At 39.3% G+C, this 23,794-nt stretch overlaps 2 protein-coding genes across 11 annotated transcripts in view; one reads left to right on the top strand and one right to left on the bottom strand.

Moving 5' to 3' along the window:
• Positions 1–1,896: 1,896 nt before the first annotated feature.
• spp2 (secreted phosphoprotein 2) lies at positions 1,897–6,789 on the top strand. The gene is made up of 6 exons (XM_084396778.1): positions 1,897–2,010; positions 2,574–2,695; positions 3,868–3,990; positions 5,594–5,701; positions 6,272–6,317; positions 6,403–6,789. Exons 1-6 carry the CDS (start codon positions 1,953–1,955, stop codon positions 6,528–6,530), a joined length of 585 nt encoding a protein of 194 aa, XP_084252904.1. The 5' UTR covers positions 1,897–1,952; the 3' UTR covers positions 6,531–6,789.
• raph1b (Ras association (RalGDS/AF-6) and pleckstrin homology domains 1b) overlaps positions 6,706–23,794 on the bottom strand; it is a 62,468-nt gene continuing 45,379 nt past the window's right edge. For 9 of the 10 annotated variants that reach the window (XM_084396702.1, XM_084396709.1, XM_084396710.1 and 6 more), the window contains 10 exons: positions 21,227–21,304; positions 16,757–16,916; positions 16,526–16,647; positions 16,268–16,333; positions 15,838–15,981; positions 15,227–15,337; positions 13,472–13,570; positions 13,137–13,257; positions 11,536–11,678; positions 6,706–10,786 (listed from right to left, as the gene is read on the bottom strand). In XM_084396702.1, coding sequence (XP_084252828.1) covers positions 8,060–10,786; positions 11,536–11,678; positions 13,137–13,257; positions 13,472–13,570; positions 15,227–15,337; positions 15,838–15,981; positions 16,268–16,333; positions 16,526–16,647; positions 16,757–16,916; positions 21,227–21,304 — 3,771 coding nt within the window. In that variant the 3' untranslated portion in view covers positions 6,706–8,059. Of the gene's footprint in view, positions 10,787–11,535; positions 11,679–13,136; positions 13,258–13,471; positions 13,571–15,226; positions 15,338–15,837; positions 15,982–16,267; positions 16,334–16,525; positions 16,648–16,756; positions 16,917–21,226; positions 21,305–21,421; positions 22,575–23,794 lie in introns of those variants that run through there. The other variant, XM_084396703.1, reaches the window with a different exon arrangement.

Below are 23,794 nucleotides of genomic sequence, written 5' to 3'. Positions count from 1 at the left end.
TAGATAAAGCGACCGAGAGGGGCCAAATTCAACAGGGCATAGTACCCAGGGACAGGAGGAGGGAACTGAGAGTATTTAAACAGAATTCTTTAGCTTTTAAAATCTGAATGTTCCTCTAGATAATTCATATTTAGGTTTAGGAAGGTTTCTCATGATAAAGACGCCTCATCCACCTGCAGTAATCGGATTCATCTCATGTTTTAAAGTTGATTATGCTCTGTTAGAAATTTATTTGACAATTGGCTGATGAATATTGATACTGACTCGTAGGAAGAAATCGTTGTTTAACTACATAGCGTTTAGTATGTCCGTATTAAACATTACAGAGAATTAACACTTATAAACCCAATATTTTCCGGTAATCACCACTGGAGTGGCACAATAGAAACCAGTGAGAAAATGGAGACAGTTTCTACAAACACCTGAACATCAGTGATTAAAAATGTAAGAATGCTTCAAGCAACAAGGGTGTTTTTAAAAAATCAAGGGAAGTGCAGACAGTCCACTAATACTCTAATGAAAGCTGACATGTAGTTGCAAAGTTATTTAAAGTCAACAGAATGTTCAAAAGGGACCATCAAAATAAAGTGTTACCAATGTATGATTTATAATATTTGTTATATCATTTTTTAATTGCAATCTTTGGCCAAAGCAATAGCTTGATATTTCTGCCTTTTACATTTTTGCTGTTTCCTAATTCTATAATAAGCTGTTAATGACAAATTCCATAACTACACATATAGTTTAGCGACACCTTCATTATTGGGACATGGTGTCACAAACTGTGGCAAAATGAACTTTGAACACATAAGTTTCATTATTCCTGGACAATAACTGTGTAAAAGTTCAAAAATGTTGTTTAACAGACTGTAAGGTCGGTGCCTTCACAGAAATGGACTTTTATTCATATTTATCAGGGTCGGATGTTTTTTTAAAGTATATTAACTTGTCAAGCCTTCACTGACCATTTCTCTTCGTCTCTTGATAATAGGAGCTCAAAACTACTAATTGTTAAGAAAGCAGATTTCATTCTTGCTTGTGACAAAATTAGACATCTGTTCGCTGTTCATCAGTCTGCTCATTTCACTGTCAAGAAAATATCTTGATCTCATGCATCATTAAATCTTGAATTTCTCACTCCCCAGTATGTTCTTGTTTGTAATTATTTACTAGCCACACAGTCCCCTAGACAGCGTTATGGATGAACTGGACATTCCTCTGTTCAGCTCCCCTTTGACCGACAAAATAGAAAGGCAACTGTGTAAAGTCAGACTGTGATCACAAAAGGCCTGCTACAGTTACTTTGCAATAATCTATTGCATTTCACTTAGGGGGCAAATCAGCAGTTTTAGTTTTGTTTAGAAAGAAGTGTAACAGAAATGTGTTTCTTGCAATGTCAAACATATCACAGAATATAAACCAATCTTATATGCATAATACTGAAAAGCATAATAATAAAATAAATAAACAAGAATCAGCTATTTAAATAAAATGTATCCATCATGCAGAAACTTCTGTAACATTGCATTACTGTAAGTTATAGGGTGACTCATATTGTTACCCAGAAAAACTATTTTTTATAGCATTTTAAAGTAGTTTTATGCATTTAAATATAATTGTCACATGGTAACATTATAAATGAATTAATAAACGATTCATTTACTATGAAATCATTTACATTACAGTAGCACTGTGTAATTTAAACTGCTTTTCAAGTACATTGCATTCAAATGTCCAACATCTTTACAGTTAATAGATTATCAGAACATATTCTGGGTAAAACAAGCAGTGAGTCAGTATGATAAAGTTCCTCTTTATCCAGATGTGCACGGACAGGAGAGTGATGCCAAATTAAACAACGCCTTGTACTAGGAAAGGAGGAGGAGGTCTAAAAGCCATACCATTTAAAAACGCGACTGTTTGGTGGTAAGAGCGTCCAGTCTGACTGACAGATGAAAATGAAGTGCTGTGTTTTTCTGTATCTGCTCCTGCAGGTTTTTGGAGGTTTAGGTGAGTGTGACATGCATCATTTGCATCACTTGACTGGTAAGACATAAAGAATAATTATCTTATGATACTCTGGTAAGACATGTTAGTATAGTATTTGATTAACAATAGAAAAAGATATTGTAGCCTACTTTGCATTGCTGAAATCTAAGTCAACAGTTAAAACTACCCATATAGCACACGTACGCCTGCAAGATGTCTGTTAAAGATCACTTCATCTGGAAAGCATCTGCTGTTTACTAACATCTGATAGACGTCTTTAAGATGTCCGTTTTACATACATTCTAGATCATAAACATCTTAAAGGCATCTTCTAAACGTTTATTTGATATCTGTCAGGAAATCGTATTGCAGATGAGCAAACACTCTAAAAAAGTATGTAAATCCGCACATCAAATAGACGTCTCCGTGATGTACGTGTGCCATCAGGGTACTTTGTTTTTATTAATAAAACGTTTAATCTTTGAAATCGTTTAATGTTTAACTTTAACGCTTAAAAGTAATTGTTTGGGACTATACTTGTACATTTCTAAATGAGTAACAGGACCTCTGTGGTGCAACCATAGGCCTTCCTCTGTTTGAGCTCAGCTCTAAAGCAGATGATGCTCTACAGATGGCCCTCAATCAGATCAATACACGTTATGCCAGGAATCACCTCTACAGAGTAACCAAGGCGTCTGTGAAGAGGGTCAGTACACGCTTTTACAAAAACTGTTTTATCTGGCAAAACTGGTGTAGGGTGACTATAGGATCTAGTCATCATGGGATTTTCACACTTGACATAGTTAACCCTGGGTCCTTCTAAACCCTGTGAAACGGAATCTTGGGTTATCTTGATCTTGCTTCACGTTTCACATTGCTCAAAATTTACCCAGGGTTAACAATTAATCATGTCTTAATAAGCTGACTTTTCACACAGTACATTCCTAAACCCTGGGTTAATGTTCTTATTTGCGTGTCAGTGACATTGATTGGATGAACACAGCATGTGACCTCATATTATTGCTGAGTGCTATTCAAGTTTTTTTTTTTTTCTGAATAGACTTTTCGACTATAAAGGTAAGAATGAAATAGTCTCTTCAGTTGAGTTGACCATTTGAAATTCCCCCCTCAAACTACTATTTATACAACATGAGGTGTTTCTGTGACTAGCACATGAATAGGCACGCGATTGGGTGTTAGCATCGAGTCATAACGTTCTAATACTGCATCATTTCACACTGTACATGTTGTGGCTCTACAATGTGGGGTTAACACTGCAAAAGTGGTGCTAATTAACCCTGCTCCGGATCAGGGTTTCATAATTGGGTAAAAAACGGTGATAACCCTGCCTCTAAATTACAAGTAGGAACGTTCCTCTACCCGGGTATAAAGTCGGCAAAAAACTGAAGTTATGATGTGACTTGATTTTGTCCATCGGGATGTGATTGGATCATTAATGTGATCTCATGTGAGGGACAGGTTGTTCTGCCCTAAGAGACGAGATGACGCTGTAAGAGGGAGGGGAATTTATTTTGATTAAAGATTACGAGGGCACATAGAAAAAGACATGCATGGATAAATCATTTATAATGAATACTGCAATATTCCATACTAAAAAAAAAGAAGAAGAAAACTTCATGGTGACTTTAAAAGTGGGGGCTAGAAGAACAACAATAACCCAGGGTTAAGCCCTGTGAAAAGTGTGAAAAGCCCTAAGATTGAGGCATGGTAAGAGAAGTACAACAAAATGAATAGTAAAAAAAAAAATGCTAGGCAACAAAACCAAAAATATCATTAGCAGCGAATACTAGCTTTCATATTGTCAGTGATTGTACTGTGATAACTAACTGTTGATAATTTTCTTTTATTCATTTTAAGATTGTTCCTCTGGGAATGAACACATATGATCTGCATCTGAGGTTTGGCATTAGGGAGACAGAGTGCCAGAAGACCTCTGCGACCGACCCTCAGGGCTGCATGTACCGCAAAGGTTTTTTTGTGGTAAGTTATTTCACATTAATATTACGTGATGATTGACATGATTGAGGTCTGGGTTGACCTATAGATAACTGGTGTTTATGAAACTTGAAGGCAGTTAGTGCTCTTATTTGTATCTTTATATTGTGACAGAACAGCTGGTGTCTCTAATGGCATAGTTAGTCTCAGTGCAATTGTACCAGGGCTGTGCACCATTCAAAACTGAATTGACAGAGGCAATTTAATCTCTCAGTCAGCTCCCTAGCTTCCTCATGAATCAGTATGTATTGTGTACATGAATTTGGCACTGCAGAAAGGATCCTGGCTCACTACACATTTGGACACTGATTACTCTATTTCCGGCAACATGACTTAAAGGAGAACTCCGGTCAATTTTAACATTGAGCTCATTTTTTTGTACATTTGGAGTGCTGTCAATACAGAGAACAACGACAAAAATCGGTGTTGCCTACACCGAGTTATTCTATTTTAAAAATTTGCACCCTATTGACTTCAATGGGGCAAGTAGTAAGCCTGCTTTTTAGCCTCTTAACATCCTTTAAGTGTCATTACAAGTGCACAGAAAATGTGAGTGATTCCTTCCGAGTGAACACGAGTGGATCTGACTGCAGTAGATGTTAGAGATATTAATAAAAATGAAGTTAATTCAGCCAGCGCTCATACCTTTGTTTACATCCTGTTTTCGGTGGAAGGCCATAGTAATCGATTGTCGAGTTCACGCGCGTGATCATAGGTACTAAACCTATGCGCGTGAACTCGACAATCGATTACTATGGCCTTCCACCGAAAACAGGATGTAAACAAAGGTATGAGCGCTGGCTGAATTAACTTCATTTTTATTAATATCTCTAACATCTACTGCAGTCAGATCCACTCGTGTTCACTCGGAAGGAATCACTCACATTTTCTGTGCACTTGTAATGACACTTAAAGGATGTTAAGAGGCTAAAAAGCAGGCTTACTACTTGCCCCATTGAAGTCAATAGGGTGCAAATTTTAAAAATAGAATAACTCGGTGTAGGCAACACCGATTTTTGTCGTTGTTCTCTGTATTGACAGCACTCCAAATGTACAAAAAAATGAGCTCAATGTTAAAATTGACCGGAGTTCTCCTTTAAGAACTAGGTTTACAACTAGCCCTGACTACTGAACTAGGAAGCTGATTGAGATGCACCCCACTCCTTTTTGATTCCAATTCAGTGGCTGAACTTGAATTGTGGTAGAAAACAGGATGCAATATGTAAATAGTTTGTATAACTGCTATGAGTGGTTGTAATTTTCAATATAAATGTACCCATCATAATCACACACACACACGTTATCCAGAAAGCACAACAAAGTGAAAGAGAATGAAATAGCGTCTATATTTGTATTTAATGTACAAATTTTATCATTTTATTTTATAGAAAATGGTGAAAGAAATATGATCTATGTACAATATATTTATATATTTGACATTTCCTATTCACTATCATTCAAAAGTTTGATGTCATTAATATTTTTTTAAAACAAGAAATGATCTGTAGTGACTGGACTGACTTTGTATAATGGTTTGTAATAATTAATGAATCTTATTTGATTCCTGTCCATTCCCATGGTGTTTTAGTCGGAGGCAGGGTGCTATATCAGAGCACGAGTGAATCAGGAGCTCAGTCGCATCATCTCTCTCAGATGCACAAAGGCAGAAAGCTCGAGCTCGGAGTCCAGTGAGGAGGTGAGTGTGAACATAACGTGGTTCAACATGGACTTGCAAACAGTAGCATGATACAGTATGAGCTGAATTTTAAAGGGCTATGAAACCCTAAAACACGTTTTTTTTTTTTTTTTTTTTTTTTTTATGTTAACAGATATGTACATGACTGAAAACAATAATATCACAAAATATGTTTATCATCAAGGGCAAAGTGGCTATTATTTTTTTTTCATTTTTCTGAGCCATTTTGTTCTTATATAATGCAAGGTTGAACTAATGTCACTTAATGTGAGGTAAACGTGTACAGTCCGAGTTGTGACTGGCAACAATTTTGCAGGAAAGGCTAGAATGATTTGCATCAGTAAATGTAACTTGGAAAAAAAAAAACTATTCATTGACTTGTGCAGAAGCATGTAAAGTGTCTAGGATAGTTCAATATATTGAATATTAATAGGATTATATAAATTATTTAGACAACATTTAAACTGAACGACTGAATGACTGATCAGTTAATGAAATAATTTGATTAACATGAAGTTGCTGAGAGGGGCAATGTGAAATCATTTGATGATGACTTCTTTCTACCAACAGGGGGGATTAGGATTATACTACGATTTAAATCATTTTGGGACTAGAGGTAAACAAATTTATTAAATCTTTTTTTACACTTTAATATTTGGTGTATTGTGACCATGTTGATAATGCTCTTGTCATATTTGTAGACCGCACACATTCAACTTTATCACCAAGCATTAATGTGTCTCCACCAATTCCTGCTGGCCATCACGACAACAGGGAAACCAACCATGTTCGTGGCGACCATTTCAACAATCACCTGCCATATCACTGACCTGCAGAATAAAATCACATTAAGATTCTTCATACAAATATTAAGGTGCTACAAATATAAAGCTAAATGAAAAGACTACTGTACTAGGGATATTGCCACTGGCTACCCATATAATGTTAATAGATACCTGCTGACATCAACCTCCCCAAGAAACCCAATGAAAAGAACAGAAGCATGGATATCAATATGTATAATTTCATTTTAAATTACACATTTTGCAGAGAGATATGCAGAGCATGATGTTCATAGACCTTAAATGGATCAAGACCGGATACTATAATAATTTAATATTAACTTCATTTAGTCACTTCTCAACAGCCTGAAAAGTTTCATGATATTGTAAGTACATTCAATAAACAAATTCTTCAAAATGAAATGTGGACATGAGATAATATGCATACTTGTTTGTACATATGCCAAGTGGCTCTTATAGAGCCATTATAGATTGGTACTTAGTGTAAGATTCTGAAGTTGCATGTCATGTCTGAATGGGGAAAATCAGCCAGAATCCTTTGACCGGTAAAACCAACAGGGAAATGTAACTTTTATGTAATAAAATGATATTTTCTTGTAAGGTGATAATATTTTGATAGGTTGTTTGATACGCATGTTCTAGAATCTTTTTAAGGCATGGCTGTATTCATGAGCCAATAATACAGGTTATAATACAGGATATAAGATAAATCTATGTGAATAATGATTGTGTCATTCAGTCACATGACTTAAAAGTCCATCTCTTCATAGGTGAACAATTTGTAAAAGTCAGCTTGAATGTTCACCAAGGACTAACAAGGAACAGCAAGGCAGTCATTTGTTTTACCTAGACAAAGATACTGCAGCAAATGAGAATATCTCAATTTTAAACAGGTCTAATAAAAAAAAGCAAACATTCCACAGTCTCACAGAACTAGACATTGAGGCAACTCCCTGAACAACAACTCCTTCATGTTACAATTTTGACAGTTACATTTAAAACGCACTTAAAGTGGCTCAAAGAATAATAGTGACCAGAATCGATGCTAGATGTATCCATTGAGCACTGGATCTGCCACATAATTGGTGAAAGTCGTGCCGAACTAATATACCAACCAAACACACAGTCTACATCGACCTATACATCTAATACTCCTCAAACAACAATAACCATCCAATTATTTTAAAAAATGCAGTCTAAAATAACAAAATCTCTTCAGATTATTAAATAATAATATAAAAAGGATATAAAATCAAAATTAAAAATCCCACCCAACCCCAAAGTTCAAAACATTCGTCTTCCCAAAAATCAATAAGATTATTTTATATTATGCAGTTTTGTCTTCCATGCAGTACCAAGGTGCAGAAGTGGAATCACTCAGTTGTTTGAAAATGAAACTGATGCACTGTCACAAAGTCACAGTAAAGCTGAAACTTCTTGAGTCGTTTTGTACAGAACAAGCTGAGCATAATCAACAAAATGATGGCTTCCCCTCTACAACTATGACAGACATGAAATTAGCAAGCAAGAATGTCCAAGAAAAGTTGAAGTTGTATCAGTTTGTTAGTTTGGTGCTGTGGTCCCGCTTGGGTGGGGCTGGAGGCGGCCCTCTCCGTAGCGTTGCATAGCCTGAGATATTCCCGGACATGAAGCCACTCCCACTGTGCCTCTGTTGGTCATGCAGAACTTCAGGGGGAGGTGGTGGCAAAGCCATGTCATCCATTGTGGCCACAGGGTCCACTTTGTCTCCCAAGACTCGTGAAGACTTGCGTTTCAGTGTCTTGTTAAGGTCCTCCAAGAAGTTGGGTTGCGTGGTGCCTTTGGGAGAAGATGGCAGAATAGGGCCCCCTTGTATGGAAGGTGGTGAGAGCGGTGGAGACCCTCTAATATTGTTGTTACAACGAAGTGATGCTGGAGGTTGCAACTTCTTCAGAGAACTCTTGCCCCAGGCAGGCTGGGGCTGGGGATTGACCACAGCTATTTTTGGAGACACACCATTTGGATCACCTGGAAGGGGCGGTGGTGGAGGGAGGTCAGACTCCAGTGGGGGAGGAGGGAAGAATTCATTCTCTGGGGGTGGAGGGGATGGGAAGTCTGCAGTTGATTGGCGGTTCTGATTAAATTTGTTCTGCAAAGCCAAAGGAAGATTTGCCAGATTGAGCTTCCCTGGTTTGGGGGGTGCGCGTGGACCTGTAGAAAACTCTTTGGAGGGTGAGATGCTGGAGGTTGATGTTGATGAAGAAGCAGAACTGGGGTTAAACTTGCTCACCAAGTTTCTGCAGGACTCCTGGTACTGGTTGCGTTGAGGAGTCGGTGGAGGTTTCTTGACACCTGCAGCTGAGCTAGAGGGGGACTTTCTGATAGGAGAGCCTGACATCAGAGGAGGAGGAGGGGGAGGAGGAGGAGGAGGGGTAGGGCCTGACATCGGAGGGGGAGGGGGAGGAGGGGTAGGGCCTGACATCGGAGGAGGAGGAGGAGGAGGGGGAGGGGGAGGAGGGGTAGGGCCTGACATTGGAGGAGGAGGGGGAGGGGGAGGGGGAGGAGGGGTAGGGCCTGACATCGGAGGAGGAGGAGGAGGGGTAGGGCCTGACATCAGAAAAGGAGGAGGGGTAGGGCCTGACATCAGAAGAGGAGGAGGAGGAGGAGGAGGAGGAGGGGGAGGGCCTGACATCAGAGGAGGAGGAGGGGGAGGAGGGGGAGGAGGAGGGGTAGGGCCTGACATTGGAGGAGGAGGAGGGGGTGGAGGAGGGGTGGGACCTGGAGGAGGAGGAGGAGGAGGTGGTGGTGGAGAAGGAAAAGCAAGCGTACTCTCTGGTGGAGGTGGTGGAAACTCAGGTGACCGCTGTTGCTGCTGGGCTTGACCTACAGGCTGCCATTTTGGTTTAGCCTTTACTGCAGGTGGGGACTGTGGAGCTTTGTGGCTCTCCGCTTGACTGGCCACAGCAGGAGATGCAACAGGAAACTGGCTAGCAAGCTGCTTAACCAGGGATGGCACTGATGAGGTTTGACTGGCGAGTGGCAGTGTCTTGGAGATGCTGTGCTGCTTGGGTAGTGTTGGTGGGGGTTGGTTCTTCAATGGTGCTGGAGGTGGAGGAGGAGGGGGAGGTGGTGGTGGCTGCGCTGGAACTTGAGGTGATGGAGCTACTGGGGATACTGGAAAAATGCCATGGGAAGTTTTGGGTGCTGTTTGGGGTAGAAATCCACCAGTGAAAGTTTTTGGTAAAACTGCTGGTTGAATTGGCAGCTGTGTTGGGCATGGTGGAGGTGGTGGGTTTGGAGCTGGAACAACATGCTGTTGAGGAGGGAGAATAGGTGCAGGTGGTGGGGGAAAAGGGCTCTGATTGGCTGGGGGCAATACGTCCTGGGTTACATTGGAAAATTTCTGGGCAAGAACCTGCTTGAGTCCATTGGTTTTGAAAGGTGCCTGGACTGTAGAGAGTGGTGGAGGAGGGGGAAGGCCATTAGCCTGGAGAGGGGGTGGAGGAGGTGGTAAAGGGTGTGACTGGATTGGCATTATGAGAGGAGAAGGTGGTAGAGGCTGTGACTGCGTAGGTTTTAAGAGAGGATGAGGTGGTAGAGGTTGTGACTGCATGGGCATTATGAGAGGAGGAGGTGGTAGAGGTTGTGACTGCGTAGGTTTTATGAGAGGAGGAGGTGGTAGAGGTTGTGACTGCGTAGGTTTTATGAGAGGAGGAGGTGGTAGAGGCTGTGACTCCATGGGCATTATTGGAGAAGGAGGTGGTGGTGGTGAGGGGGGAAGAGGGGAGGACTGTACAACTGCTGCTGGGGCTGGTGGACCAAGCTTCAAAACAGCCATGGCTGATCCTGGTGGAGGCATTGGGGCAGGTGGAGGTGGAGGAGGAGGAGGTGGGATGTTTGCCCCTGGTGGAATATTGTTTGATTGTGGTTTGGATACCGGAGAGACTGGTGGCATTTGGTGCTGGATTTGAGGCTGAGGTTTGTGGTGACTTATAGCCTGAGAAGCATTCTGCAGGCGAGTGATAGTACTGTATTTGGCAAACATGGTAGGAGTAGCATGGTGGGGGATACTGGAAATAGGAGGTGGTGGGGGAGGTGGTGGAGGAGGAGGAGGAGGAGGTGGCGGGGCTGGAGTTGCTTGGGGTGGTGCCTGTGTTGGAGCTTGGTGGACACTTCCACGTGACTGTGGAATTGAATGTGCATTTGGCTGTTGCTGTAGGTGTGGATGCTGCTGTTGGGGCACATGATGAGAAGAATGGGTGCTATGGCTTGAATGGGTAGACCGGATTGATTCTGGTCTTGCCTGAACCAAAAAAAAAAAAAACACAACAACAAATGAACAAAAATCAATAATGTGTTATTTCTTATTTGTGTATCTTATATTTGTATATCTCCCTATTCAAATACACTTCATTCAGGTCATCAGCTCATTAGTATAGACTCTAAAACCTGAAATGGGTGTCATAAAAATGAGGCATTTGAAATGTCAAGGTAGCACTGGCACACAAGAATAGTCACCCAAAAATGAAGATTTCACTACATATTTCAGCACCTAATTTCATGTCGTTACAAACCTGAATGACTTTTTCTTCCTTGGAACACAAATGGAGAAATTTAGATTTTTCATGCAGTTAAAAATAATGAGGACTAAAGATATGAAGATTCAATAATGACCATAAGAGTGGTCCATACAACCTGAACTATATTCCAATTCTTCTTAAGCCACACAGTAGCACTCTTTGAAAAAAAACTGAATTTTTAGATTCGTTAAGTGTTTGACATCATTGAATACATAATTGCATCAATTATTACATAATTTATTGCAACTGCATGGAGAAAAGTGACCAGCACAGTCTACAGAATCCTTTTGTGTTCCACAAAAGAAAGGAAGTCACACAAGTTTAGGACATGAAGGTGAGCAAATGATGATGGAATTTTTTTCTTCAAATAATTGGTTCATCTTAGTGTTTTATCAATAGATTAATTGAAGAAAGTGGCATGTAAAGAGCAAAGATGTGTCTCTCCAGAACAAAATGAGAAAGAAGAACTCACCTTTGTGCTCTCCTCTATCTGAGTCCCTCTCTTCCAGGCCTCAGAGAAGATTGAACTGACCACACTCTGGGAGCGGGCATGGGAGGATGAAGTGCCATCGGACATACCACTGTCTGCCTGGCTAGAGTGGTTTGACTGTGACTCTTTAAGCACAAACAGATTAAACATTAACAATAACCCATACACTTACATTAATGCAAGTCAGTAAAATCACTATCATTCCATTAAAAAGGAAATGCTCCAGAACTGCCAATGCTTATATTTCTAGAAATTTCAGTAGAAAAACATGAAACAAACAAAAAAAAAGTATATAAAGGAGCAGTCAGTAGTCTGGTTTCCATTACAGAATTGCGCAAAACTTTTACGATAGCTTCTAAATGTCTATTTTTTTTCCCTCTGGCGATAAGTCATTCCAAACATCACGGCAACATATGTTGGTAAGGGTAAAGGTTTACGTATATTGCAGCCACTGCACTAGTCGTATTTTAAATCGAAGGAGACGTAGGTGTGTTATCCACGCATTAATGGCAAGCAAAGCCCCTTAAGCCCGGGACACACAAAGCCGACGGACAGCCGTCGGGCAGTTTTTGTGCGTCGACCGACTAAGTTTTCTCAGTGTGTTCCTGCGTCGGCTGAAATTGGTCTTCGTCGGCTTTTTTCCGGCCGATTCGACATGTTGAATCGGCATCGGGCCGTCGGTGAGAGAGAGAACTCTGATTGGCTGGTCAGCTTAGTGAACGAGTCACTGCACGAGAATAATAGCAAAACAGCGACCAATGAAGTCAAAACAGTACAGATAGAAGGCTGTTCTAATGTTACGTCATCTTACCTGAGTGTTCCTTGGCGAATATTTCAATATTAACATGAGCGGAGTGGAATAAAGAAAGTGTTTAGCAGGATTGATATTCAAAACGGTAAGCACGCACTGCTTTGTTTATGGTTTGTGTATCTGCAGCCTGCAGAGTAGGTTGCCCTTTTTGAATGACGAATATATCTCGTATGTCTCATTTACACGCAGGTGCAGAACGTGCATTCTAGCTGACAGTCGGCTGTAGTTCTCTCGTTGTGTTCAAGTGGAGCTTTTTTCCCCCGACGCAGGCGACGCGAGGTGACAACACAGTCGGCTTTTATCAGCGCTAGTTCTTTGCCGTCGGTTTGGTGTGTCCCGGGCTTTATACTTAGGAGCGGTCACGTATGAGGTGTTTCTGGGTGTTTCTCACTTCTATCTGCTTCAAGGTCTTGATAAATTGTGGCATTTCTTTTGTTGTTTAGAATCCAGTATTCCTGTAATTCTTTTGTCTATTATGAGTTTAATAAAGAACTCTGTCTCGTCTTCTGTCCAAGCATACCACGCCTTCTTTAAAGAATGATCGACTTTTACGTACGCCAGGTGACCATTGCAGTTTTGCGAAATATTCCTTTTTCAAATTGCCTGAAAAACCACCTCATGCGAGCATAAAAACGTATTTGCGATATATGAGAGTTTTTGCGAAATTGACATGTTTCCATTGGGTGTATTTTCAATTTGCATTTTAATTTGTGCAATGTGAAGGGCATTGGGAAAATGCAGCTAGTGATTACAGTAGGTCCAAGTTACTCACCAGGTATACTGACTGAGCTTGTTCCTGACTTGATGCTGGTGCTGGAGAGTGAAGACCAGTCATAGGCAGCTTCAGTGCGCTTCATAGCTTCCTGGTAGTTCACATACAATTGCTTCCCATACTGTGCATAAAACACAATGTGCGGAGATTAGGCTTAAGACATTTCCAATGTAAGCTCTGGCAATAAGTTATTTTTCAAATACAGAAGAATGTTAGTTGTATAAATAATTTGGCATATTAACTTGTACTAGAGGAGCATGTTGAGAGGCCATAGGTTTTTATTAATTCCATTAATTCATTAATAAAACAGAGGACAGGAAAAGCCATGGGATTACCTTAGCAATACGAATCCCATTGACCCATTGGTGTAGAGTTCTGACATCATCACAGCACAGGTATTTGATATATTGTGACTTCTTCTGGATCTGAGGGTGCTGTGGGCACAATCAACAATGTTACCAAGACAATGAAGAGGACAATGGTTCAAGAAAATTTCTTTGGCTTGCTAATACTTATGAACCACTAGAGGGCAGCAACAAGGGTTTATGGCCTGGAGGATCATTGAGGCCCCCTAGTGGAAGTCTGAAGCAGTTATGTTCATTTTTGAAAACATGAGTTTTTAATAACTAGATAAGACAGTTTGTGAGTGTGTGCCATGTACATTGTAGAACAGCTTTATTTTACTCATAAATTGAAAAACATTATAAAACCCCATAGGAAAATCTTGAAAGAACCAGCAGTGAATTTTGGTGCGTTCAAGTCATCTCGTAAAGATAGTATTTACGAGTTGCACATGAACGCCACCACAATGTCGTAAATATGAGTGGGAAGCTCGGGATTTTCTTTAAGCCCTGATCTTTACGAGTTGGGGAAGTGTCATTGAGAAACATGGCGGAACACCACAATACTTGAAAGGTATTTAGCAGTGATATCGTCAGGCTTTTCTATTTACAGCGTATTAAGCTAATTGCCTGCACAGAATATGATGGCATTATAATATAACAATGTAATATGTAACGATAAAGTTTGCAGTGGTTCATAAATTAATTAAAAACATAAAAAAAGCAAAGCACAGGTGCTTTGCTTTGATTTGTTTGCCTAATTCTTTGTTCTTCATTTTCTAGAACTAGAGTTTGAGAACCTTGCTGTATTTTTGTGTAATTAATTAAGAGAAAGTACACTGCCATCTTACTCCAACGAAAGTGACTTGAGCACACCTGCCATCGTTCCCACCACGCAAGTACGAACTTCTCAGGAGGACTTGAACGCACCATTAGACTTCAGGGATCTGACATCATACCTACACCACTCTGTTACCAAATGTTTGAGTACAGAGTTGTTTCATTAGCAGCTGAGGTTTGTTGAGATGTTGTTGAAATGCACTACCATTCAAAAATTTGGAGTCTGTCAGATTTTTTTATGTTTTTGAAAGAAGTCGCTTATGCTCACCAAGGCTGCATTTATTTGATAAAAAAATACAGTAAAAACAGTAATACAGTGAAATATTATTACAATTTAAAGCAACTGTTTTCCATTTTGAATAGATTTTCAAATGTATTCCTGTGATGGCAAAGCAGAATTTTCAGCAGCCATTAACTCCAGTTTTCAGTGTCACCTTCAGAAATCATTCAGATATTCTGATCTGTAACATTTCTAATGAACATTTCTAATTATTATCACACTAGAAAAAGGGAGTGCTGTAGGGACGTCAATATGCAGGGTATTGAAATCACTTTTGAACGCATGTTCGCTTTTCAATTTCACTTTCTGATTAATAGAAAGTTCAAAAGAACAGCATTTATTTGAAACAGAAAACCTTTGTAACAATATACTGTACATGTTTTTATTGTCAAGTCTGGTCAATTCAATGCATCCCTGCTGAATAAATTATATGAAAATTATAATGAAATTATATAATGAAAAATAATAATAATAAATAAAATATTGCACTACTTTTTAAAAGTTTGGGATCAGTATGATCCAGTTTTGGAAAAGGTAACAAACAAGAGCACATCCATTTAAACAGGCTTAAGGATAACAAACCATAACATCACATCACATCTCACACACACACACACACACACACACACCTTGAGGGCCAGGCAGTAGTCAGAGGGGGCCTTGTACTTGCTTCGGTAGTCCTGACCATAATAAACATTAACATGGTCCAACTGCAGGAAGCACACCAAATCCCTGGAAGCCTACAGCGTTCAAAATAAACATTAATATTGTTTTATATTTATTACCATCTGTTGTTAATTTGGACAGTTTATTCTGTATAGCTTACAGTGAAGGATATTGAGATGATAAAAGCAAATATTTAGAAATATAATACTATAAACTGCAGATACAACAAAGCAGAATCATATATCCAGGGACAAATCTTAACTGGCATGTCGTTAACTATCACAGAATTTGATACTAACACAAAACCCATGTTTCATTTGTATGCTTGTAACAGACGTGATCAAATAATGAGTAACTAGCGTTTTCAACTTAAAATTATATAACAAAATAAGACATAGGGGTTGATGTCAAAGTGGATGACAAACAGCATATGTCTGTTTGTGTAGAGTATCCTCAGTGAATCCATAAACAGGAAATTCCACTCAAGAGTTCATTAGGTTTTATGTCCATTTAAAGAGAACATGACACCAAATCATATGATAAAACAAAAATAAACACACACAATAACACTGACCTTGGCTTTGCCCTTCGGCACAAAATAGATGCCAGATGCCCTCAGCAGAAAGTAGCGCTTCTTCCACGACTTTTTACCATCCTCCTTCAACCACAGCACTCCCTCAATTTCAGGAACAGACACTGAGCTTCCACAAAAACATTCCTTCAAGACATACAGATACAAAAACATCATTAAGCATTCTAAACAATATGTTATCTTGACAGATGTGGACAGATATAAACTCTGTCAGCCATCACAATTACCACTTCCAAATTAACATCACAGTGATGAAGGCTTTGGGTCACATTCACTAACTGCGTGTGTATGTACTTATTTGCATGTTAAACAAGGAACAATATTAAAATCTGATGTTTTGTACAAAGCAGTTGCATTATAACTACATTTTTAGCCATATTACTATGTAGTTGTATTATAATGTATGTTTCACCTCTAGCAGTGCCTCCTTGTTTCTGTCTGCCATCTCAGAGGTCTCCTTCCTCCCAAGTAAATAGTTCTTAGAAACACACCATGCAACAAGTGAATAAAAAATCATAACTCATTACTATTACTTTAAGCCTAACTTTATGTAAGAATGTGTGCATATACACTATTGTACAAAAGTCTAGGGTTGGCAAGAGTTATTTATGTTTTAGAAAGAATGCCTAATGTTTCCCCAGCATATATGTAACAAACAATAGAGCTTCACCTGTGGGTTCTTGAAAAGTGCATACTTTTCAATCCGCTCAATAAACATGAGTTTGTTCTGACTGTCTCTGGTCCAGTTGAGCAAGTTCTCCACAAGGTTCTCATGGTCTTCAAAAATTCTCTCTGAGGAAAAGACAGAAAGTAAGAGGGAGTGAGAGTGATAAAGTATATAATAATCTACATATTGTCCCTCAGGTTCACAGGTCATCTAAGCATGTGCAAGCATCCTCACCCATCTGTAGCTCAGGGATGGTCTCGACCAGGGCCCAGTCTGGACTGTAACCGCAGTGAGATTTATCCAGCAGGCTATCCAGCACCTGCCTGACTGTCTGCCTCTCGTCCACCATCATGGTCTTTGAGCTCTCATCCGACATGTGTACACGTATCACCAGCTGATGAAGAAGGTTAAAAGGAAAGCCCAGTTTGGTTAATTCAAGTACATTTAATATTGACTATATTTACACATACAGTGAGGAAAATAAGTATTTGAACACCCTGCTATTTTGCAAGTTCTCCCACTTGGAAATCATGGAGGGGTCTGAAATTGTCATCGTAGGTGCATGTCCACTGTGAGAGACATAATCAAAAAAAAAAAATCCAGAAATCACAATATATGATTTTTTAACTATTTATTTGTATGATACAGCTGCAAATAAGTATTTGAACACCTGTCTATCAGCTAGAATTCTGACCCTCAAAGACCTGTTAGTCTGCCTTTAAAATGTCCACCTCCACTCCATTTATTATCCTAAATTAGATGCACCTGTTTGAGGTCGTTAGCTGCATAAAGACACCTGTCCACCCCATACAATCAGTAAGAATCCAACTACTAACATGGCCAAGACCAAAGAGCTGTCCAAAGACACTAGAGACAAAACTGTACACCTCCACAAGGCTGGAAAGGGCTACGGGGAAATTGCCAAGCAGCTTGGTGAAAAAAGGTCCACTGTTGGAGCAATCATTAGAAAATGGAAGAAGCTAAACATGACTGTCAGTCTCCCTCGGACTGGGGCTCCATGCAAGATCTCACCTCGTGGGGTCTCAATGATACTAAGAAAGGTGAGAAATCAGCCCAGAACTACAAGGGAGGAGCTGGTCAATGACCTGAAAAGAGCTGGGACCACCGTTTCCAAGGTTACTGTTGGTAATACACTAAGACGTCATGGTTTGAAATCATGCATGCCACGGAAGGTTCCCCTGCTTAAACCAGCACATGTCAAGGCCCGTCTTAAGTTTGCCAATGACCATTTGGATGATCCAGAGGAGTCATGGGAGAAAGTCATGTGGTCAGATGAGACCAAAATAGAACTTTTTGGTCATAATTCCACTAAACGTGTTTGGAGGAAGAAGAATGATGAGTACCATCCCAAGAACACCATCCCTACTGTGAAGCATGGGGGTGGTAGCATCATGCTTTGGGGGTGTTTTTCTGCACATGGGACAGGGCGACTGCACTGTATTAAGGAGAGGATGACCGGGGCCATGTATTGCGAGATTTTGGGGAACAACCTCCTTCCCTCAGTTAGAGCATTGAAGATGGGTCGAGGCTGGGTCTTCCAACATGACAATGACCCGAAGCACACAGCCAGGATAACCAAGGAGTGGCTCTTTAAGAAGCATATCATGGTTCTGGCGTGGCCTAGCCAGTCTCCAGACCTAAACCCAATAGAGAATCTTTGGAGGGAGCTCAAACTCCGTGTTTCTCAGCGACAGCCCAGAAACCTGACTGATCTAGAGAAGATCTGTGTGGAGGAGTGGGCCAAAATCCCTCCTGCAGTGTGTGCAAACCTGGTGAAAAACTACAGGAAACGTTTGACCTCTGTATTTGCAAACAAAGGCTACTGTACCAAATATTAACATTGATTTTCTCAGGTGTTCAAATACTTATTTGCAGCTGTATCATACAAATAAATAGTTTAAAAATCATACATTGTGATTTCTGGATTTTTTTTTTTTGATTATGTCTCTCACAGTGGACATGCACCTACGATGACCATTTCAGACCCCTCCATGATTTCTAAGTGGGAGAACTTGCAAAATAGCAGGGTGTTCAAATACTTATTTTCCTCACTGTACATTTTCATGGTAAGCCACATTTCACAGATTATACACTAGAACGAGTCAAACGTTTAGACATACTTGACTGAATTTTTGCTTGTCATGAGTTTAAAAACCTTTTTATCTAAAGGCGTATGTTTAAATGCTTGACTTTAGCGCTTTAGATAAACATATATTAAACAACTACATATGAACATATTTACAAAAATAAATATTTTTTAAATGGATGAACTGAATAGGATAGTGGAAGAAGCAGCCAATAAGTGGATTGTAAACATGGCAACTCCATCAATACCGTTTAAAAATCATTCCAGGATGCACCTCATGTTGGTTGGTTTGTTTGATGACAAAGTTGATTGACAAAATGGCCAGAGTGTATCCCCAAGCTAACTGTAGTCTAGACAAAGGATGAATACACTGAATAAACTACAATATAATCAGGTTTTGGCAGGTTACGATTCATAAATTTTGTTCCATCACTGCATGCCATGGCCATCAGAGCCCCTTCCCTAAGAGGAGCCTTCAACATTAGCCAAACAAAATTTAAAAGGCCACGGTTTCAACCTCTTCTCACTCCCAAGGCATCTGACAAATTTTACATGGTCAAGACTCTTGTGTACCACTATACGGACTCCAAAAGGGCATGGGAATTTTACCATCATGAAATTTTGTGGTGGGGTATAATTTTATTATATATATAAAAAATCTAAATGAATGAATATATTTAAATCCAAGCAGTGACTAATACTCTGATTTCTTTTTGAAGTACTGAATGGCCAGTAAATTAACTGATGAGTGAAAAACTTAATTACAAACCCTGAATATAATATAGTTCCGGTTTCTTTTCAATTATAATTTTTTTGGTCACTTTGGAATTTTATAAGAAACAAATATTACATCATGCTTTACTCTGGTGCTGTCTTTGAATCAGTTTTGACAAATCTTTTTTTTGTAATGTGTACTACATAAATACAGTGTTTGTCACTATAATCAAAAGATTATGATTTTGATTCGGAAATGTGAGCAAAACCAAAGTATATTGATATGTTCAAGGCATGTATATTATCATCATAACTAATATAGCTTGTGAAATATTTCTCCAGAGATATAACATGATGGAACACACTTATATCCAATTAAAAAGATCAGACAGATCAAATGTTTCAAATATAATGAAATAAACAAATGGCATGCACCTAAAGTTTGTGCACTTGTTGGGATATTGTATAGAAGGAAAACATAATTAGTACAGTATGTTACAAATATGTAGTTCAAATTGGAATGGTTGACTTTGAGCAAAGATTTATGAACTGAATTGGAATATGATGTGGATCTTCAGAAACGTGGTTTTAATAAAGACTAACTGGGAACAGAATTGACAACTGGCTTTCATCCATTTCTATTTCACACCCCATTTTCTTTCTTCCAGAGAGTGAGGAACAAAGAGCGGGGAGTGAGAGAAAGTGTTGCATAGGCACATTAACAGACAGCACTGCCAGAGGTCCTGAAAGTCATAAGAATATCAGGGAGTATGAGGCACTTTTCCAAACCTGGTCTCAGCAGAAAACACTCTGCTAATTTATGCTCTCTTCCCTCTCACACATATGTTCAAATAAACACGCAGACCCACACTATATCACACATCTGGACCTGGCCTGCCTCATTCTTTGACCTCAGCACAAACAATCTATCACTTTGTGCAATGTTTCAATTGAAGGAAATGACTGCGTACAAACTCAGAACCGTAGCAAACTGAAACACAGATGTATGCAGGAAACGACAGAATTTCAGCAGAATAATCACAAATTTTCACGTTCAGTTTAACCGATTAACCACTTTTTAAAGTGCAAGTTTATATGACTTATGTTTTGACTAAACTGAATATCATTTTTTTCAAGACTTTGCTCAGGTGCCCAACATAATATACTACATGCAGTGAAAAGTTGATTTTTTTCCTTAATTCCATTTTTCTTTCATTACAATTTACATATTATATGATCAGTTATTTGAGTGAAAATTTGGACTCCACAAGTAGAATTTTAAATATTTCTTATTGACAGATTTTCAATGGGGTCTCAGACTTTTGGACCCCATTGTATATTATTATATTGGGGTATTTTTTTCTTTTATTATTGAAAGCGTTTTTGACGCAGTCTCATTTTGTATTGGTCTCGCTGCACCATTGCTGCCAGTTTTCTTTTTACACATAATGAATGGAAACAGTCATCTGTCTTGGCTAAAGAGGCCCAATCACTGTACTGTATCTAATTCATTCACTTGGTATTAGTATGTGCCTGGTGGCATTTATTTTGACAGCCCTTTCCTGATGAATGGAGTAATAGGATACATCGTCTCTTACAAATAAACCCAAAACAGTTTACACGACAATAAAAAACCACAAAGAAAATTTTTAAACATGTAATTTGAAGTAAAACCTTCACCGACGGCTATGAAGGACTTGTTTGTGCATCTTCCATTCTAAGCAGACAGAGTCTCTCAGACACATGGGTGACCTATTTTCTACTGTGCATTCGTTCTATGACTTCTCCCGCTAGAGCGTGTGAAGGGCTGCATCATGCAGTACACAGAGGAGGTTTACTGACCCTTGGGGGGGATTCAGAGACTCACAGTGATTTTGACTTACCTTTTTCACCTGGGCTTCTTTAATTTTCTCTAGTGCCACACGGATTTTCTCAGCCTTCGCCTTGGCAGCCTGCTCCTCCTGTGGATGACACAATGACATGTTAACAAAGAAACACTCGCAGAGCATTACTTTCATCCACTACTGAGGTATGAGATCAGACAGGTGGATTTCTGTTTTGCACATATCCTCACTTACCTGCCCTCTCCAACATGCAGTCATCACATCCATTTCTGACCATTTAAAACAATCCTGAAACAATTGCAAAGTCTCTGTATCTGATCAACCAGCAACCAGACACACAAAAGGAAGTTACACGATCACTCTGCTCATGTTAACGGTTCCTTAGAGAAATGGCTGCTCATTCATTCAATACCAATTCAAGGAGATACACAGATTCACTGCCGCACCAGCTTGAATGTTTCAGAACTCCATTAACCAATGTTCTCTTCATAAACGGCAGCTATAGCAAGACTATTTGAAAGGCCTGACAGGTACTTCCAGCTGAAGTTTCAGAGCTGCCGCGGGAATGGCTCGATGAAAATAATTTAAATAATCCGGACAAAAAAAATGTCTACTGCAGCTCAATCTGAAGAAATGAAAACGCTTCCCCTCACATATCTCTACACCCAGAGTACCTTACACACAACTCTACTGCTCAGCATTGGGAGGGGATTGAGACCTCCCCCTCTCTTTCTCTCTGTGAAACAGCTGCATGTCTCTGGTAGCGTGCCCAATCACAGGGTTTAATCCCTCTCACCAGCAGACCAAGCCGCCATCAGCTATAAAAGACCCTCTCGTACCACTTCTCCAATGAGAATGTACATATGCTTCTCAGCGGCCAATCAATTAGGTTAGTTTCTTTGACCTTCTTTCCACTGGCCAATAAAGTTGAGGCCAAATGCAGATGATATTGTTGTCTGATGCTTTTTCTGTGGTTGTGGGAAAACACCCTCCACCGTGGGGATGAATGATATCTAGGGCTTGTATTTATTGTTTCACCCATTCATTTGAAGAAAAAAGTTAGTTATAAGGACAAGAATTTTAAGTCAGGTTGTGTAACTTGCGTTACCCCCTTACGTCAACTTTGATTATTATTATTCCATGCTTTTTCTAAAAGAACAGAGATGGGCAGATTAAGAAATACAAAGTCAAGAGAGACAAATAAAGATTTCAATATGCAAAGAATGTGCAATGAAATGCATATAATGAAGACAGGAGAGAGTGGGGAAGGAAAAAAGAGGGGTATATGTGATCTGAAAGACCAGCCTCTCTTTCTCGAATCATTGTCTACGGCAGATGCATATTTATGATGCAGAGAGAGAGAGAGAGAGAGAGAGAGAGAGAGAGAGAGAGAGAGAGAGAGAGAGAGAGAGAGAGAGAGAGAGAGAGAGAGAGAGAGAGAGAGAGAGAGAGAGAGAGAGAGAGAGAGAGAGAATGAACAAAAATGGGAGAGATCTGCAAACAGCCGAGGCTCAGGCTTCGATAAAAAGCATTAAATTCCCTTTGAAGTCTTTTTTCCTTTCTGTTCTCTCTCCGTCTGTGTTTGAGCAGAGAGTCTGTATCTCAGCATTCTGCAGTGAGTCCATCCAGAGTGAACAGGAAAGCAAACACTGTTTGAGAGATCTGATGAAATCATGAGGAAACCAGAGTGGGATTTCAAGAACATCTCCGCTACAGTTGTCTAAATGCATAATGCCTTTGTCTATTCTAATGTCATGACAAATATATACAACTTAGATGACTCAACTTTATTTAAAGAAAAAACTAACCCTAATTAAAAGGACAAACTCATTATTTAATGCCACTTAAAACCGAAAATCAAATTTAAACCGAAAAATTCTGCACTATTTCTAGGTCACTAGAAATTCTAGAGATCACATTTTGCATACTAAGAAACTTCACTTAGAAAATACTAAGAAAATGTATTCAAAACAGCTATTCCTGTAAACATTTCATATACATGTAAACTTTAATATACTTACTATACTACAACAATTACAATAAATAATGTTGTAATGCAGTACAATGAACTTCAGAAAATAATAACCCGTATCAATTGGGCCGTTGCACAAGCTTCATGGTTTAACAAAAGCTCACACATCCTTGAAAAATCAAAGTGGCATCAGATTTAAATTCTTATTATTTAGTAACTCGACATAACAAAATGCTCTTAACCCGCCATTCCCTGCACCAGAAAAAGCATCTACATTGGTATGACAGCATGGAAATTTCAATCACATGCATAATATCTATTCTCAAGAATAAATTTAAAAAGTTAGTCAATACAAAGCCTTTTGTTAGCTAATTCATGTTTAAATGTAAATGGAAAAAATACAAGGCTGTCTATGCTGCATCTACAAACAGATTTATTAAAGCGATAGCTGACCCCAAAAAATTCTGTCAGTACTTACTCACCCTCATGTAGTTAAACACCTGTATGATTTTCATTCTTGTATGGAACAAATAAATAAATATATATTTTGAGAAATGTATCAGTTTGGCTACCAGTTTTCTGCTAAATATATTTTGTGTTCTGCAGAAAGAAAGTGGTGTGGAATAAGATCCGAT

The sequence above is a fragment of the Rutilus rutilus genome (assembly GCF_951802725.1).
Source record: "Rutilus rutilus genome assembly, chromosome: 2".
NCBI lineage: Eukaryota > Metazoa > Chordata > Actinopteri > Cypriniformes > Leuciscidae > Rutilus > Rutilus rutilus.
Note: the sequence above shows the minus strand (reverse complement) of the source record. Positions and strands in the feature narration are given on the sequence as shown.